This window comes from Biomphalaria glabrata, chromosome 10, assembly GCF_947242115.1.
Source record: "Biomphalaria glabrata chromosome 10, xgBioGlab47.1, whole genome shotgun sequence".
Classification (NCBI taxonomy): Eukaryota; Metazoa; Mollusca; class Gastropoda; family Planorbidae; genus Biomphalaria; species Biomphalaria glabrata.
Genome location: NC_074720.1, coordinates 29,208,200 through 29,227,628, shown reverse-complemented (window position 1 = coordinate 29,227,628; position 19,429 = coordinate 29,208,200). Strand labels below are relative to the sequence as shown.

The 19,429-nt window shown below is 38.0% G+C and overlaps 1 protein-coding gene across 1 annotated transcript in view; it reads left to right on the top strand.

Annotated features, from left to right (window-relative positions):
• LOC129928805 (uncharacterized) overlaps nucleotides 1–17,674 on the top strand; it is an 86,540-nt gene extending 68,866 nt beyond the window's left edge. The window contains exons 2-4 of the mRNA XM_056044867.1: nucleotides 4,538–4,646; nucleotides 10,915–11,048; nucleotides 16,866–17,674. Of these exons, the coding sequence (XP_055900842.1) occupies nucleotides 4,538–4,646; nucleotides 10,915–11,048; nucleotides 16,866–16,999 (377 nt within the window). The 3' untranslated portion in view covers nucleotides 17,000–17,674. The remainder of the gene's footprint in view (nucleotides 1–4,537; nucleotides 4,647–10,914; nucleotides 11,049–16,865) is intronic.
• Nucleotides 17,675–19,429: the final 1,755 nt, after the last annotated feature.

Genomic DNA, 19,429 nt, shown 5'->3' with positions numbered 1-19,429 from the left:
TGAATATAAGTTATGATGACAAACTGATGGAGTAATGACATTGAATTTGAAACATTCTAATATTGTGGATATATCAATTAAACAATAATTCTACACCTTGCTGTCCCACAACGTGACACATTAATGTTCATAATCACAACACAACACACTGCTGAATCTAGTATTTAGTGTAGAACTCCAATCCCATACTAAGTCCCTGTAGAGACATAAGAAAAGACACATTGAAAGTTCTAGTCCCAAAACACTAAGGCAGCGAAACAACTGCGAAATGCAGTCATGCCTTAGATACTCACCCTAAACAGGGGAACACAGAAGAATCTCAAACAAACGTTACACCAGCATAATAACAAACACATTTCATAAACTTACAAGAAAGGCAACCAAGAAAGTGCGTTCAAAAAGTGTGCACTTAATACACATTGGTGCTAGAATGCCATAACCTACGCACCGACAGTTACAACTTACAATATTTCAACGTTTCTAAAGAGCCACAAGATTTTTTTCTTCCTAACATTTATTAAAGATTTCTTTCAACTGACGTCTGGTAGAGTGCTTTGAACAAGATGCTGTTAAAAATCTTGATTAACAAATTCATGACATATACTATTTCGTCTGTAAATGTTTGGACACAAAGCGCTACTTGGTGTATTATGTAGTGAAACGTAAAAATTTCATGGTTTAATTTTGCGCCAAAGATTCGTAGTTGCACCTTTATTTTTTCCTGTCATACTTCTGGCTCCATCAGTTGCTATTGAAACAATTTATTTATATCGATTTTATTGTCTTCAATGTATTTTCGAACGACATTAGCTCTATCTTCTCCTCAAGTTTGTCACGAGAGCGTTAGCAATCCTAGAAGTTCTTCTTATGGAACTTGGGAACACATATACCTGACAAAAAGGCCAACTTGTGCCGTGTCTTTTACGTCGTATGACTCATGTATATCAAGTGATAAGGCAGAAGAAAATTGAATATCTTCCACCTGAAAATATGTTACATTTCAAGACATGGGCAGGGGTGCGCTGAAAAGCGATTACAAGTGGCTGAGAGATAGAATCGAATCAGAACAATTTTTTAAAGTTTTTTTTTTCAATAAAGTAGATAATATTTTCGCATAGAACTAATGAGACGCAGTTTAACATCCAAAGAGCCGCATGTGGCTCGCGAGCCGCAGGTTGCCGACCCCTGTACTAGACCGATGTTTGTGGAAGCTGCCCCATTATCCGCATCAAAGTGACACTTCTCAGCATACCACCAAGTACTTTTACGGTGGTGGGTTGTTCGAAAGGCGTTCTAATTTTTTGTTTTAAATGTACCAAACCATTCTTCACGGCAGCCATTTTATTTTTTTAATTTCACATCTTTTATGGTAATTAGTGGTACATTGTAGGAATCTGGAGAGCTCGAGCATGGTATTGGGCAACTCCCTGCCCACCACACTAAACAAAAATGTTGACATCTTTATTTGTATAAAAATGACGTCTGAAAACACTGGCGTCATTTTCGTGGTTCCGAAATCCGATTTTTAAATCTACTTGTGTTTCCTTTGCCCGAGCATGCTACCCTGCATCAGGGGAAACGATTAGGCTAAAGTGTAGCAAAACAAGACTAACGTGGGGGTGCCTAAGGGGGTGCGAGAGCATCCTCATTGCACTGTGCGGAGTTGTAAAAATGCTCCCACAATCTTGTCACAATCCAGGCGCTGTTCCTCAAGGGGCCGTTAAATAAATGGCGTGTCCTGCATGGTTAGCCTGGTATAAAAAAGGAACATGGCAGGGATCTCTGTGCACGCGGTCTCTGGCCGCGAGTCTGACACCCCGCCAGACATAAAAGTGTACACTGTTCTCATTCAGGCTGGAAAAAGGGAGCGCTTGTTCACTTTTCCTTTCCTGGAGTTCCAAGAGCCGAAGGCTCAACTCTACCTGACAGTTTCAAAAAGAAGAAGAAGTGTTTCCTTTGCTGTGTTTAGAAACAACGGAACTAAAAAAAACAACAAAAGAGTTACTTTAAGAAACAGTGCTCAATACCTCGATCCCCTAACAACGGAGTAGTTGTTTTTTTTTTTTTGTTTGCGTGCACAATACGCTGACAAAATCTGTGAATTTTTGCTTAGCTTAATAGCAGCGCTGTTACTGCTGCTTAATCGTGTGGTAGTCGCTTTGGACTGTCATCACAATGATCCAGAGTTCGAGTCTATGCCATTTCTTGTCGTCCTGCGGGTAGTTTGAGCCAGGACGTGGTGATCTTTATTTCTGAACGTCAGAAACATGTAAGACAAAACAAAAACCTAGACAACACTTTTATTATCCATCATCACCCAAGTTAGAGGATACAATAAAAAAAAAAAGAAACATAAAAAAATACAAAAATGAAAAAAAAAACGAGATTGTTTGCTGTTTCTTTTCTGCACGTTCTCAGTCACGTGACTGTGAGAGAAATCAGAAACGACATTAATCGACTTCCAAGAATAAGAAAACAAACAAAAAAAAAAAGGACAACACAAAAATGGCAGACTCCAATTACACGTTATAAATCTACAGATTTGATTTTGAATTTGAGAAACATAAATGTGACTATATCTGTTCCTTATAGATCTGTTTCTTATAAATATGTTCTAGTGTTTCGTGAGACTAATATGTACAATAGTTGAAACATAGTACTTCCAATATCAGACTTAAATGTTTGTTTATATTCATCAATTTTTAAGGGGGGGATAAATTGTTGGAATACTTGAACTTGGCTTGGCTTGGTTACCTAGAAGGGGGCTCGAGGTTCGACACCCGACTCGGGCAGAGTTGTGTTGACTGAGCGCCTAAAGGCAGCACGGAAAACCAACTCCTAGATACCCCCTCCCCCCCCCCCCACTGGTCCACAAAAGGGATTGGATCAAAAGCGCTCTGAGCATGCTATAAGCATGAAAGTAGCGCTATATAAAAGCTATAATAATTTTTAAAAAATCAGTTGAGATATCACATACGCTATTGTAATAAAAAGTTCAATGTAGGTCAGGCCAGGTCATAGTTTGTAGTAAATCCACTACTGGGTAGAATATAGGTTAAAATTGGGTGAGTGAGGTGCATACATAGGCAAGTGTGGTGTTTTTTTAATTGAAGTACAATTAGTACATACATAGGTAAGTGAGTGTTGTTCTTATGAAAGTTAATGAGTCTTAGTCACGGGTACTATTTTTAAAAAACTTTAGTTTAAAATAGTATAAAATAGTTAAACTAAACTATATATATATGTCACAGCTTTCCGATTATATTTATAGTTATAACTCGATAGAATCTACCTAAGGTCTCGATACGTCTAGGTGTCCCTGGTTCAGTTCTAGTTAACGAAATAAAACAATTAACCCATTAGATCAAACACATAAACTTTAATCAGCTTTACTGCATATCACACAAGCTGGTCTCTCTCTAACAACAAAACACACTTCTGTCATTCGCGCAGATTGTAAAAATAGATTATACATACATACACACATTCATCCGTAACAATATATATATATATATATTTATTTATTTATTTATTTATTTATTTATATAAATATATATATATATGTATATATGTATGTGTGTGTCTCTGTGTGTGTGTGTGTTTGTTTATGTGTGTGTGAAAAATTACATTCTGATCCTTTATTCTTTCGAAAGACATTCATTGTAACCTTGAGTAGGTTCTTCCTGGAGTGAGTGGAAAAACTGTCAACACCCCGTCCTTAACAGCAAAGAAACTGGGGTAGTTCCACAGCGGATTTGGGGCGGAGCCCCGCCGCCAGGCACCATTTCCGGTATTTAAAACAACCAAAAAAACATATTCTGAGGTATCGACAGTGGTATATATATATGAATAAAAAAGCAGTATTTCCAAACCTTCGGCAAAAAAAAAAAAACAACAAGTCATGTTGGTGGCTTTTTCTTGACAGTGAAGGGGTCTGGGGGGGAGCGCTGTAATCTCTCCCAGTGGGGTATGAAGTTCCGACGCCAAAAGCGTTTTCTTGCATTCTTCACTGTAGAAACGCATTCTCTTGACATCTACATCTCACTATTCATCCTTTTGAATAATGTTTTACTTGAAAAATATTCTAATACACTAAATTGCAAATAGGGCCTACAAGCGATTTGTTTCTTGAAAAGATAAGATACCCCACAGATTTAGATTAGGGCTTTGTGGATCGCCTCCGAAAAAAAAATATTCGAAACATAATATTTAAAAAAAAAACTCATTTGTAAGTGATACATTTTGTTCAATGGGCCTGTGTGTAACTTTGTTTTCTTACAGAACTATAATTCAAGGCTCTAAACATACAATTTCGAAAGTTGGAGAAGAAATTAAGTGGACCAATTAGATTCTACTCTAACTTTTTTGCATTTTTGGGATTCGATCATAAATATGTTCTATATCGAATATGTCATGTTTATGTTTCGAATATGTTCTATATCGAATATGTTCGATATGTTCTATATCGAATATGTTCTATATCGATATGTTCTATCTGTACTGGTGTTGCTAAGCCCCATGTTCTCTGTATTCGCAGGAAGCATCAAGTTAGCTTCAACGTGTAAAAATTCTTCGCAATGTGACAAGTCATCAAGTAGAGCTCTCAGCAGAGCTATGAACAGATCGGATATAGTAGCTGTCTGCAGGTCAGTGACATGTGATACATCTTAAGATAGCAGCTGCACTTTCTCTACACATAGTTCTCTTCTACACGGCTTTGTCATTAGAGATGAAAGCGCTATGTGGACTTATCTGTTACAAGATACATTATTTGTTTATTGATTTGTGATAAAAGTTTATAAAATAACAAGTCTAGAACTCGCTGTCCAAAAGGATTCATACAAAATTTTTCTCTATTTTCAAAACAGATCATATCAACACTATGGTTAAAGATATGCAATCTTTAAACAACAAATAGGATTTTGTTTCTTTTAGTATTTATAGCGACTATGTCGCGTAATTTCAGATAACATCTTACGGACTACTGCATGCATTTCTTTCCGGAGCGCACTCTTCTTGGCAAACAGAAAATAAAAATTCGCAGCAATTAATTTCTGAAACCGAATCCCAAAGAAAAGTTGCCGCCCAAGAAAAAACATTCAATTAATAAACATCATTCCAAGGTTTTAAACTATGTAGATTACAATTTGATGTTCATCTTTATTCTAAAAGCAAAAAAACAAAACCCACTTGGACACCAATACGAGAAAAACATTGCTAAGAAAGTAATAAAGATTTTAAAACATAAAACACCCTCTGATTCAAATGTTTAACATTTTATAATAACAAGGAGATATAAGACACAGATCACAAAAACACACACACAAGAACTCTCTTGTTCCTCTGGCAATTAAATGTAATGTTCAATAGAAACTGGAGTCTGAGCGTATATTTTGTGTGCTATCGTACAAATTGTTGGCTCTAATGCTGTATTGCTATGTGCAATGCCCAATTGTAAAACAAACTTCCTCACTGAGATTATTATTTTATTATTACTGTTATTAACCACGTACAATTCTGCAGTCATATTACATTGTACAGAGGCGCGGTGTCTGAGCTGACCTGAGGGTCCCGGGTTCGAAACCTGGTGAAGACTGGGATTTTGTATTTCTTTGGGTGCACCTGAGTCCACAAAACTCTGTACTTGACATTAGTTGGGGAAGAGTAAAGGCGGTTGGTCTTTGTGCTGGCCCCATGACACCCTCGTTAACCGTGGGCCACAGAAACAGATTACCTTTACATCATCTGCCCTACAGATCTCAAGGTCTGAAAAGGGAACTTCACACTATGCCTGCACATGAAGTTAGTCCTGTTTATTTCTGGCGTTTTGCCTTGACCTTGCTAAATGTTCGCTAATAGTGATACGTTAATAAAAGCATAATGTAAACATTGCAATTGTTTATTTGGCCATCCTGTCAGTTTTGTAACGGCTACAAATTAATCAGACAGATGTCTGCTACGTTCCACGACTGACTCAATTAATGGAAAACCAGCAGCACTGAAATGTTTCCGATGCATGTGATTATGCCACAAGACATTTTGAAAGGAAAAAAAAATATTCAGAAAGAGAGGAAAAGAAAGAAGAGAGAGAAAAAAGAATGTAAATTTGAATACGAGAGAGTGATCCTTATTAGCCGGGATAGAATTATACATGTCTAACTAGACATTGGAAACCTTTCTGAACTCCACAAATTTTTACAAAACAACAAAAATAAAAAACAAAGTGTGACTATAATTGGACGTGTCTCGTAAGCAAGTATCAATAAAGGAAGAAAAACTGAAATAATTTCAAGGAAGCAACCAAAAACTATATCTATAGACAGATTAAAGTGAAGCGCACAAGAAAAACATTATAAATACTTTTTTTAAAAGACAATACTTCCTGTATACAACTTAAAGAGACATTGTTTTTCTCTTAATACTAATAACTAAAGAATGTTAAATTAAAAAAAACAATGGAAAATGTTTTTACCCATGCCAAAGAATCCTTCTAAAGCGAATGTATAGATCTACTAGACTTGCTAATATTCCAATGATAGTCCTTTAGATTTAGACTTACAAGACGATGGTCACAATTTTCCTGACCTTTAGTTATTTAAACTCTTCTATGAATGCGGACGACGTGTAGTCCATTCTAGATAAACATTTTCTTGCCCTCTAGCCTAATTTATTTCTCCTGAAATGTGATCTATGATTAAGATGACGTAAGATGATGTAAGTTTGCCATTTTTAATGTGATTCGGATCTGAATTCGATTGGATCTGATCAGATCGAATCAGCGAATACGGAGCAAAGCGAATGGGATCTGATCGGATCGTCATTGCAAAAATAATTGGCCAGAATGGGATCGAACCCACGTCCCTATGAGCGCCACACTCTATCAACTTCACTCGCCAGTTTCGAGAATTTCCAGAATTTCATAGCCCTAATTGTTTCCTTCCAACTTTCTAATTTTCGAAGCCATGAAGAGAGTGGAAGCCAGCGGTTCTCAACCGTTTTAATTTCGCGACCCCCTGATATAATTTCCCTCTAGGCTGCGACCCCCAACCGTAAATTTTTAAAATAGTTTATTATTGGGACTTGCATTTATTTACTTTTCTACTGCGTAATCACAATATTCAGGAATTAAGAAGGTGGAAAGCCGTATTTTGCAAAGATTTGTTCTTGGAAATAGAAGAAGGCGCAACACAATCTCTAACAGAAAGGGATAGGTAATCTAGGAAATCAGTACGGTTCAGATATGCTTGTTATAGCACTTTAAAATGGACAAAAATAAAACTTCCAATGATGAATAGATAACAAAATCCTAATTTCCGGGGGTTCTAGGAGACCCCTGGCAATTAATTTGGTGCAAGCGAATAGTAACAATTGAGCACATATACTTGTAAACAGGGCCGTCGCGAGGGTTGTGGCCGCCTGCGTGCAAAATTAAAAATGCCGCCCCCACTTTTTTTTCTAGAAAAAAAAATCCATAAAGACTGAGCTGGACACTGTTCCAAAAGTGAGCTGGACACTGTTCTAAGACTGAGCTGGACACTGTTGCTAAAGTGAGCTGGACACTGTTCTAAAAGTGAGCTGGACACTGTTCTAAAAGTGAGCTGGACACTGTTCTAAAAGTGAGCTGGACACTGTTCTAAAAGTGAGCTGGACACTGTTCTAAGACTGAGCTGGACACTGTTCTAAAAGTGAGCTGGACACTGTTCTAAGACTGAGCTGGACACTGTTCTAAAAGTGAGCTACTAGTAGCTCTCAAGTACAACTAGGAGCCATGCACTACTTTCATATTCGCACAGTTGTAGTAGCCTTCAAGTACAACTAGGAACCATGCACTACTTTCCTATTCGCACAGTTGTAGTAGCTCTCAAGTACAACTAGGAACCATGCACTACTTTCATATTCGCACAGTTGTAGTAGCTCTCAAGTACAACTAGGAACCATGCACTACTTTCATATTCGCACAGTTGTAGTAGCTCTCAAGTACAACTAGGAACCATGCACTACTTTCATATTCGCACAGTTGTAGTAGCTCTCAAGTACAACTAGGAACCATGCACTACTTTCCTATTCGCACAGTTGTAGTAGCTCTCAAGTACAACTAGGAACCATGCACTACTTTCATATTCGCACAGTTGTAGTAGCCCTCAAGTACAACTAGGAACCATGCACTACTTTCCTATTCGCACAGTTGTAGTAGCTCTCAAGTACAACTAGGAACCATGCACTACTTTCATATTCGCACAGTTGTAGTAGCCCTCAAGTACAACTAGGAACCATGCACTACTTTCATATTCGCACAGTTGTAGTAGCTCTCAAGTACAACTAGGAACCATGCACTACTTTCATATTCGCACAGTTGTAGTAGCCTTCAAGTACAACTAGGAACCATGCAATTTCAGACTTACGTGCATTTAGAAATAAGACATCTTGGTTCTTTGGGATAAACATTAAAAACTGATCTCGTTCTGACTACTCGCTTATGCTCCTGTATATGCGACAATTATAATTGATGAGCAGCGGCGGGTATATTACAATGAACAGTGTAATTGATAATGATCCATATACAATTTCTCGATAACTTTGACTGCTCAACGACCACAGTGTTATATGGTCTGGACGTGGATATATTAACTAATTTATTTTTATAAGTTAAAGCCTAATCCGAAGAAAAAAGCTCGAAATACAAAAGCCATTGACAGTGGAACTTTTTCAACGTTCTGTACACTTTCATTATAATCATCACGATTGTATTTTGGAGAGATGTGCATTGTATCCACTATCATCTGACATACACAGATTCAGAGTTGCCTACACATTTATCTAAAAAATGAAACAACTCAGCGCTGAATATTTTTCTTGAGTTTAATACAAAGTAAATAATCCAAAGTACAAGTCACTTAAACAATGACTTAAGATAAAACATAGTAAGGCAGCTTGTTTCTCACATTCCCGGGTGTCGACTCCCTAGATAACAACATTTTCGTTCGAGCCCCCTTTAGAAGCTGGAGTCCAAAGGAGCGATGACGGTTTTCACGGTCAGGTCCGCGAGTTGTTTTTTTAAAAGAATGTAATAAAAAAGAAAAGAAACTTAGTCACAATTTTTATGTTTAATTTTTCATTTCTATTAATTGAACAGTGTGTATATTATAGAATTTAAAATTACTTAGTGAAATTTTACTGAAACTTTTTTTTTTCCGGAAATTGTATTGCTTACATAATTTTTAAGTCTTGTAAAAAGTTCTTTCTGGAGATAGAATTGAAGATGTGGCAGGTTTTCCCAAAGCCGGCAAGGAGTTTGAACCTTTTTTTTTGCCGCTCCCTAGCCCTACCGTTGTTGGTCGGTTGTTGGCTTGTAGCTCCAAACAGCTAGTACAACTGAACCGATGAAGGCGTTTTATATTTTTTTAATAAATAAACTTTGAATAACTTGAACAAACTTCTTTGGGAACAAAGACTCAATATAACTGTTATTATTGACGATTTTACTTGAGATGAGATATAGATCTAATAGTAGTAATGAAATGAACTGATATTTAAACAAAATCTAGATCACACCACAAAAAGTCTTTCTCTTTCATGTCTTAAGATCGTCTCACATTGTCACTACGTACATGTCTTCGATGAACTTGATTAGCATCTGAACATCCTTTTTTTTAAAATCACAAACTCAACAAAAGTATGACATATTGATTCTCCTCTATACATAAAAAATCAAACAACTGCACAACCACCAATCCATCGCTTAACCTCTTCCCACCGCACGTAATAAAACCCCCTCTATATCACCCCTTTTTGTCAAGACGTTGCGCCCTCCATATGAAAGAAATTAGCCCCCCCCCCCCCCGCCCCCCAGTGAAAATGTTTTTAAAATTGACTTTTTAATTAGCGGTAATAGATCTACTTACAGGGCAGGCTACTCGACTCAAAACAAATATTACAAACAACCTGCGAAAATTCAAAGCCAAAAATGAGCAGTTGCTTATGGAACAATTCCGTGAGATCCCTCGCACTCCGCTCTTTTTTTATTTGTTCTGGCTTCCAAAATAATTTCTTATGTACGAATGTCGTTTATATTTTCAAAGGATAATGGAATAATTAGAATTTATTTAAAATATTTAAGTATTATTTTTGTATTTAATTAATTTTTTTTAAAATTAACCTTGGAATAATGATTTGGCCGCCCCTTAAAGTCGGCCGCCTGCGTGCAATGCACACATTGCCCAATAGGTAGCGGCGGCCCTGCTTTTAAATGTTCGTCTCAAGCTTTGATAAGTTTACAAAATATTTTATTGTTTTCAAAACATTGCCGATTATTATTGGTGGACTATATCATGAGACATGAGAGAAACTTGGTACCGACCTGTGTATTCACTTTTCAAATATTTACCCTAGACCCAAGTATAGAAATCATCTACAGATCTATTCTATTTTAACATTGTGCTCACTTTATGGATATAAAAATGTACATACATTCCCTATGCACTGTAAAATATCTTTAACTCAACAGCTGTAGAGTGTAACCTATATGCATTTGTATACAGATAACATGATAAAGCTGGTCTTCGAGTCCGAAGATAAATGAAGAGTGCAGTATTTCACGTGCTCCAGCTCCAGCTGCGACCTACATATTTTGCCTCATGCAACACAGACATAATCATTGTCGGCAGGTTTATATTCTCTTTTCGCTGTTTACGTCTGTCCTCAGACTTGTATAATGACACACGCATAGTGGCAATAGTCTTATAGCACACGTTTAATAACACCTGTATAATGACACATGTGTTGTGACACCTGTATAATGACACAAGTGTAGTGACACCTGTATAATGACACACATCTGTATTATGATTAATGACATACGTGTTATGATATCTGTATAATAAGAACTGTATAAACACATTTTTTTTTGTATTCTAGTTTGCTACCTATCTACATGCAATGCCTTGAAAATGCCTTAAAGACGTGCACCACTGACCCACGTGACCAGCGCCTGGACAGGGAGTCTATTCGCTCCAAACTTAATGGCCTGAAACTAAAGCACAAGAGTATGTGTGAGTAGTGTTTGAATCTAGCCTTCATTTTCAGTGTGAGTAGTTTCTATTGTCTTAACCAAGCCTCATTTTCAGTGTGAGTAGTTTCCGTTGTTTTAATCAAGTTTTAATTATGTTGAGTCTATTAGACCGATACCAATAGTCATAGAAGGCCTAAACACTGACCTGCGACATCGCAACCTGTGGGCATTTAAGACCAATAGCTCAATGCGTTCTATAACGATTGGTTATACAGAGACTGAGGTTTGGTCAGCTGCTTAGTTTTAGTGGCTATGTGAATCTATTTTATTTTGAAAGCTTACTTTCTTATTCTAGGAAATAACTTGATATAGCGTGGTCGAGAGGCTAATTGCACTTGGCTACCTATGAAGGGGGCTCGAGGTTCGAGACCCGACTCGAGCAGAGTTGTGTTTACTGAGCGCCTTAAGGCAGCACAGAAAACCTTCTCCCAGATACCCCCCCCCCAACTGGTCCACAAATGTGATTGGACCATAGCGCTCTGAGCATGCTATAAGCATGAAAGTAGCTCTATATAAAAGCTATAATTATTATTATGTTAGAAATTAACGAGTAGTCATTCTCTGGCGCTGCCAGGGTCGAGTTTCGCTAAAGAGAAACAAAATTCATCGTAGTCCCTTTAACAGTTTCCACTGAGGAATTTTCTGTGGCAGGTCTGCAGCAGTACCGCCCTCTGACAGGCAACGAATATGTTCCTAGGAATGTTAAGGGCCTTGAAGGTGTCTGTGAGGTCAGTTGTTATTATCCCCTCGGTTGATATAACAATAGGGTATATTGTTATTTTGGACAATTTCCATAGACGCTTAATCTCCAAGCCTAGGTTACCATATTTTCTTTGTTTTTCTATCTCAGTTTTTCTTAAATTATGAGACTGTGGTACGGCGATATCGATAATGGTAGCGGTTTTTTCTTTTTTATCGATGAACAGCAGATCCGGGCGATTGAAATCTACCGTTTTGTCGGTCACAATAGGCCTATCCCAGTACAGCAGATGTTCAGTAGACTCGAGAACCTCTTGCGGAGAGTATTTATAATAAGGGGGAGTGTCCTTACCGATCAATTACCGTCAAAGCCAGGTGTTGGTGTATTAACTTTGCAACTTGGTTATGGCGACCTAGGTAGGCTGATTCTGATAGGGTTGGACATCCTGCCATACTGTGTTCCATCGACTCGCCCACATTTCCACATTTTCGGCATTTGTCGACAACATTGAGTTTCAGGATATGCTTCTCGTAATTTTTTGTCCTGATTACTCTGTCCTGTATTGCTGTAACAAAGCCTTCTGTTTCAGGGTAGAGATGACCTGCTTTGAGCCATGTTAAGGAAGCAGCCTTGTCGATGTTGTCCCCATGTAATGAATCCGGAAATTTTCCGTAGTGTGTTTTTTCTTCCAATGGCGAATCTCATGCCATACGTCGTCCAAACCGACATTGACATCAGCATTGTGTAGGTTCAGAGGGGTTGCTTCGGAGTCATATTTGCGTAGAAAGGAAACTAATTTGTTGCTGGAGGCGAGAAGTTTTGATCGTATTTTTAAAACTTGCATCTTACACAATTTGAAGATGTTCTGCAATCCACGACCCCCATCCTTCCTGGGCAGGTATAACCTTATGGTGGAGGACTTGGGGTGTAGGCATCGAAACTTGGTTAGTAATTTTCTAGTGAGTCTGTCAATGTCATGTAGGTCGGTGTCAGTCCATTTGATCACACCGAACGTGTAAAGGAGCACTGGGACGGCCCAGCTGTTTATTGCAGTGATGAGATTACTGCCAGACAGTTTGGTGTTGAGGATTTTATTAACTCTTTGCCTATATTTACCAAGAAAGTCCTCTTTTAATTTCTTCTTCTTATTATTATTATTATTATTGTCAACGATACCGAAGATTAACGAAGAGTTCAGTGTTTCAATGACCACACGAATCCAGTTGCGAACTTGCGACCTACTTCTTTCAACACTAACGAAGACAAAGCCGTTGTCGGGTGTGGTGGCTGGGGGGGGGGGGGGGGAGGCTACTTGCCTAATCAATTAAGGTTTTTTATCATTTCTTGGCTAACAGAGAGAGAGAGAGATAGAAAGAGAGAGAGAGAGAGAGAAAGAGAGAGAGAGAGTGAATGAGTGAGTAAGAGAGAGAGAGAAAGAGAGAGAGAGAGAAGAAGAATAGTGTGGTGAATACAACAATAATTACAATATAAAAAGAAATAAACATTTATTTACTCATCTTTATTTTGATCGTGTTTAAGATATATATATATATTGTAATAACTGAAGGGAGGCAACTCAACGAGACATAGACGTTTATTTACACGGAGACATGACAAACACAAAGGGGCATCTCCATATTGGCTCTCGACTTGGGCGGAAATCGTTTATCTCCTAATGTCAACATCCTTTTCTAGTCTGGTTACTAGAGTGCGCACCTCTGCACTAGCCTGGCTGGCGGTGCGCATGGAAGATGCGCATAGAAGAGTCATAACATTGCCCACCGTCTTAGCACTTTTCGTCCCGAAAAAAAGCACTGCAGCTGAGGTTTGACAGTTCAGGTGGAGGTCGATCAGTGGGAGCCACAGGCGGCAGGGAGCGTGTTCCACACGAAGTTATCAGCACTGTTTTCCTCCAGTGCCGCTTTCTCTTTCTCCAGTTGACCAGGCTGTTGTTGCGACGATGACGTGGCCGTTTGACACACAAAGAGATAGTGTCGAGCACTGTTTTCTTCAGCACAGCCGTTGATTTGACACTCTGTCTCAGCAGACCTTCTCGACAGACGCCTCTCAAGGGAGCTGCAGGTTCACATGCAGCCACTTTGCAAACAAAGCCCATTGCACATCAGTCATCCTCAGATAACAGTCTTACGTCCAGAAGATAGGTCTCTTCAGGTTCAAGTGGAAAATGTCTTCTTGACAGCTCAGATTTAGAGTGGTTTGATTGACATTCATCTATGCCAATGTCGATGATGATGGTAGAAGTACATATGCCCTGTTGGTGGTTTTCTTGGCATATAAATTCTATGTGTGATGCGCCACACGTACAGTTTATGGTAAACTTCTGGATGCAAATGTCAAGCTTCGAATTTCCCTCGTCAGCACCGGCAGATAGGCAGAGGTCTTTAAGGTCCATAGCAACAGGCTTGAACGCAGACCCAACAGGTAACAGGTACAACAGGAACAAACGCTTCAGGCACATAACAGATTTCAGTTAAGGTACTGGTAACAGTCATCCTCAGATAACAGTCTAACTGGTAACAGGTACAACAGGAACAAACGCTTCAGGCACGTAACTGTCTTCAGTTTCTTCATTTGTCTCTTAAGGTACTGGTAACAGGTACAACAGGAACAAACGCTTCAGGCACGTAACTGTCTTCAGTTTCTTCATTTGTCTCTTAAAGTTCTTGTAACAGGTACAACAGGAACAAACGCTTCAGGCACATAACAGATTTCAGTTAAGGTACTGGTAACAGTCATCCTCAGATAACAGTCTTACTGGTAACAGGTACAACAGGAACAAACGCTTCAGGCACGTAACTGTCTTCAGTTTCTTCATTTGTCTCTTTCCCTTCGATTTGATACATCTCGTTGAGATCATCACAGCAATCATTGTCACGTTTCTCGTCTTGTAAGTCACAACTACAAGACTTGCCCACAACACAGACACAGATGGCGCTCAAATCTCCAGCGTCTCCGTCACCCCTGTTTGTGCAACCACAGTCTTGACCATGCAACTTCTTTACCAACGAGTCTTCAGGCAACTGCTCCTTTACCAACGAGTCTACTCCTTCTTTCCTTTGAGACACCATTTTATCTACCTTGTTTCCCATACTGTTAATTTGTTCACACTTTGCATCAATACCTTCAAGGATCTTGCCAATAAGCTCATAAATCTCCGGTTCAATTTCAAATAGGTAGGTCTCCGGATCTTCGTATTCATCAATTAGTGCTTGCCGGAGACGAGCTGTAAGCACCTCCTTGCTACCACCAAGCTTCAGGCGTCTGTAACGAAGTTCCTGCCTTAGATCTTTAACTAAGAGTTGGTCTAGTTGTTTCAAAGATGCCATTGTGCTAGAATCCTACCTCCTCTCGTTGAGTCGCCTATAATCCCACTTCTGACACCAATGTAATAACTGAAGGAAGGCAACACAACGAGACATAGACGTTTATTTACACGGAGACATGACAAACACAAAGGGGCATCTGCCTTGAGCACAGCATCTCCATATTGGCTCTCTCCTTGGGCGGAAATCGTTTATCTCCAAATGTCAACATCCTTTTCTAGTCTGGTTACTAGAAGTGCGCACCTCTGCACTAGCCTAGATGGAGGTGCGCATGAAAGATGCGCATGGAAGAGTCATAACAATATATAGAGATAGATAGATAGATAGATAGATAGATAGATCATAGATAGATAGATAGATAGATAGATAGATAGATAGATAGATAGATAGATAGATAGATAGATAGATAGATAGATAGATAGATAGATAGATAGATAGATGCAGTGCTTTTTTAAAAAAAAAATAGGTGCCGGTGATTAGTTAGGTGTTGAATTGCCTAACTTTTAACTATTAATATATTAATAATAAACGTTAAAATACAAAATAAAAATATTTTTTCCCCACATTCAAAAAGGTGACGTACGCCGTACCGTTGCTTACACTCCCCAAAAAAGCACTGGATAGATGGATGCTAACCTTCTGTCGAAGAAGCTATGGCGGTGAAGAGTTAGTGTCTTCTCCCAGTCTCTATAAATAAATCTTATAAATCTGAATTTTTCATCTCTTACATTTATATGAATAAAAACTGAATCCATAAGCAGAAAAATTGAGTTGATTTAAACAAAAAACAACAAGAACAGGTTTTTAAAGAGCTATTAACATTTTGAAAACTGTTTGTATCATTAAAACTTGGCTTGTCTCTGTCACAAGACGCTGTGTCTCATTATTGTCTCATGTGACAAACATGTGACACGGTTGGGTTCAGTGTGACATTTCATTTCAGTCTAAGATTTCACAAAATTAAAATACTAGGATTAGAAGAGAGGAGTTTTTGTCTGGCAAGAGTCTGTCCAAAAAAAAAACAGAAATTCTGTATTTTGTGTTACTAAGTATGTTTTAAATGTTCTGTTTAAATGAAAACTTTATTGGGTGTTTAAGAAGAAACCATTATAAAGTAGATTAAATATTTTGCTAGTCATTTGTTTTTAATATATAGGACTATAAATACTCCAGCATCTATCCAATATTTATAATACATCTCGCTAAATAATTTTTTAAGTGATATCGTTTAGTTGGCTGAGACATAAATATATTCTCTTCTTTCTTGTAAATAAAAAATCTCTTTATTCTTTATTATTATACATTTTTTTTCTTTTTCATAGAAAATATCTTAATTGTTTCTCATAATAAAAACACTTTTTGTGAAAAATAAAATCTTTTCTTTTTTCTTTTTAATAAAATATATTTTTAATTATTTCTTAATATAATAATAATAATAAAATCTTTTTTTTTTCTTTCTTATTATAGAATCTCTTTATTCTTTCTTTTTATGAAATTTCTTTAATCTTTCTTTTTATAATATCTCTTTATTTTTTCTTTTTATAAAATCTCTTTATTCTTTCTTTTTATAATATCTCTTTATTCTTTCTTTTTATAATATCTCTTTATTCTTTCTTTCTATAATATCTCTTTATTTTTTCTTTTTATAGAATCTCTTTATTCTTTCTTTTTATAAAAATCTCTTTATTCTTTCTTTTTATAAAATCTCTTTATTCTTAATTGTAACCAAATCTCTTTACTCTTCCTTACCCAGGTCCAGGGATGTTCTCAGAGGACAATGTAGCCTGCAGGACTCAAAGCCATTTCTTGGGTCTAGCAGTGACGTCATTCATTAGCATATTCCTGACGTCGTGTGCCATTCACCTTTGTCAAGTTTTCTTGGACTGAGTCCATCCAGACAGAACATTCTTTTGTTTTTAAATCGTTTCTCCTCACCTTTGTATTGAGCATTCAGGCATTTCCTTCTGGAAGTTTGTGTTCATATCTTTACTGAGACAACAAGTCTGTATCTACTAGGCAACGAATGGTGCTCCCTGTCGGGCCACTAGGGTAGATCTAGAGCTCTATTGGAAAAGGTCAAGATCATCTAAACAATGTCAAGGATGCTAAATTGAGACTTCACTGCTGCCAACTCAATTAAAAAAACAAAAAAAAAAGAATTGAGCTCTAAATGTAACAACATCTCATTGCCAGGCAATTCATCTTTGTATCAATTCTTCACTATTACCGCTAGTTAGTGTTTTGTGTTTGTTTCTGTTTGTAAATATGTTTGAAGTCGTAGAGTGAAAGTCTGCTGCTTCCTCTTGGTTGACCTTATTTTGTGTTACATACAGAAGACTATTTAATTATGCAGTGTTGAAATGTATACAGAATTATTATGTAGTTTTTTTGTTTTTAAATTGTTTATCAAGACTTTTTTTTTACACCGGATATACCAAAAAGCTAGCGATTTAAACTTTGACACGTAAACACTTCCGGCTCGTTGTGAAAACTTTAAGTTTCGAAAGGTTTGTACTTATACCATGGTAACAAAGTAACTACTAATAGAGTTTCAATTAAATATTTCACCAATGAAAAGATCAAAATTCCTTTTGTGTCTGAGAAAGTTGTTGAATTCATTTTTTCACAATCTTTTTTTTTTATATATTTTGCTTTTCATTTTTTTTTATTCAGAAAAACTATAATGCCAAAAAATTCACTAATTTGTAAAACATCTTCTAAGTATTCTTGGCTCGTACTATCACGTCATGGTTGGTTAGGGTCACATGACTTTTGTCCAGCAATACTTTCAGTTGACCTTTGGTGCATCCTCTTTCTCAAATAATGGCTTAGCTAGCGTCGAAAAAAAAGTAAGCTTTATTGCTCTATTCATTCACTACTAGTAATGTTAGTGGCAAAAATTTGGTGATATTTTGGCCTTTAAAAACCAAGACCGAGTAAGGCCTAAACTCCCTAAACAATTATTGTCTGAATTAGATGGACACAATGAGTGTTCACAAAAAGTTTTTGTGTGTTTTGTTTGAAATGTGTCGACTGTCTTGCTTTCTTTGTGACAGCAGTAGGCTAGGTCTAGGTCTGTCCCAGTCACATCTTTCACAGCTGGTGCATTGATTGTAGCGTTGAGTGACAGCAGTAGGCTAGGTCTAGGTCTGTCCCAGTCACATCTTTCACAGCTGGTGCATTGTTTGTAGCGTTGAGTGACAGCAGTAGGCTAGGTCTAGGTCTGTCCCAGTCACATCTTTCACAGCTGGTGCATTGATTGTAGCGTTGAGTGACAGCAGTAGGCTAGGTCTAGATGTGTCCCAGTCACATCTTTCACAGCTGGTGCATTGATTGTAGCGTTGAGTGACAGCAGTAGGCTAGGTCTAGGTCTGTCCCAGTCACATCTTTCACAGCTGGTGCATTGATTGTAGCGTTGAGTGACAGCAGTAGGCTATGTCTAGATCTGTCCCAGTCACATCTTTCACAGCTGGTGCATTGATTGTAGCGTTGAGTGACAGCAGTAGGCTAGGTCTAGATCTGTCCCAGTCACATCTTTCACAGCTGGTGCATTAATTGTAGCGTTGAGTGACAGCAGTAGGCTAGGTCTAGGTCTGTCCCAGTCACATCTTTCACAGCTGGTGCATTGATTGTAGCGTTGAGTGACAGCAGTAGGCTAGGTCTAGGTCTGTCCCAGTCACATCTTTCACAGCTGGTGCATTGATTGTAGCGTTGAGTGACAGCAGTAGGCTAGGTCTAGGTCTGTCCCAGTCACATCTTTCACAGCTGGTGCATTGATTGTAGCGTTGAGTGACAGCAGTAGGCTAGGTCTAGATGTGTCCCAGTCACATCTTTCACAGCTGGTGCATTGTTTGTAGCGTTGAGTGACAGCAGTAGGCTAGGTCTAGGTCTGTCCCAGTCACATCTTTCACAGCTGGTGCATTGATTGTAGCGTTGAGTGACAGCAGTAGGCTATGTCTAGGTCTGTCCCAGTCACATCTTTCACAGCTGGTGCATTGATTGTAGCGTTGAGTGACAGCAGTAGGCTAGGTCTAGATGTGTCCCAGTCACATCTTTCACAGCTGGTGCATTGATTGTAGCGTTGAGTGACAGCAGTAGGCTAGGTCTAGATGTGTCCCAGTCACATCTTTCACCAAGCAGCTGGTAGTCAACTAAACCGCTGTAGGCGTCATTTATCTTAAGTTTTAAAACTTGAAATAACTTCTTTGCGAACAGAACTGAATAGAACTTTGATTACAATATAAACAAATTCCAATTAAGATGAAATGAAATCAATGTAGTAGATTTAAGAAAAAATCTAACTTTTATGGTATTCTG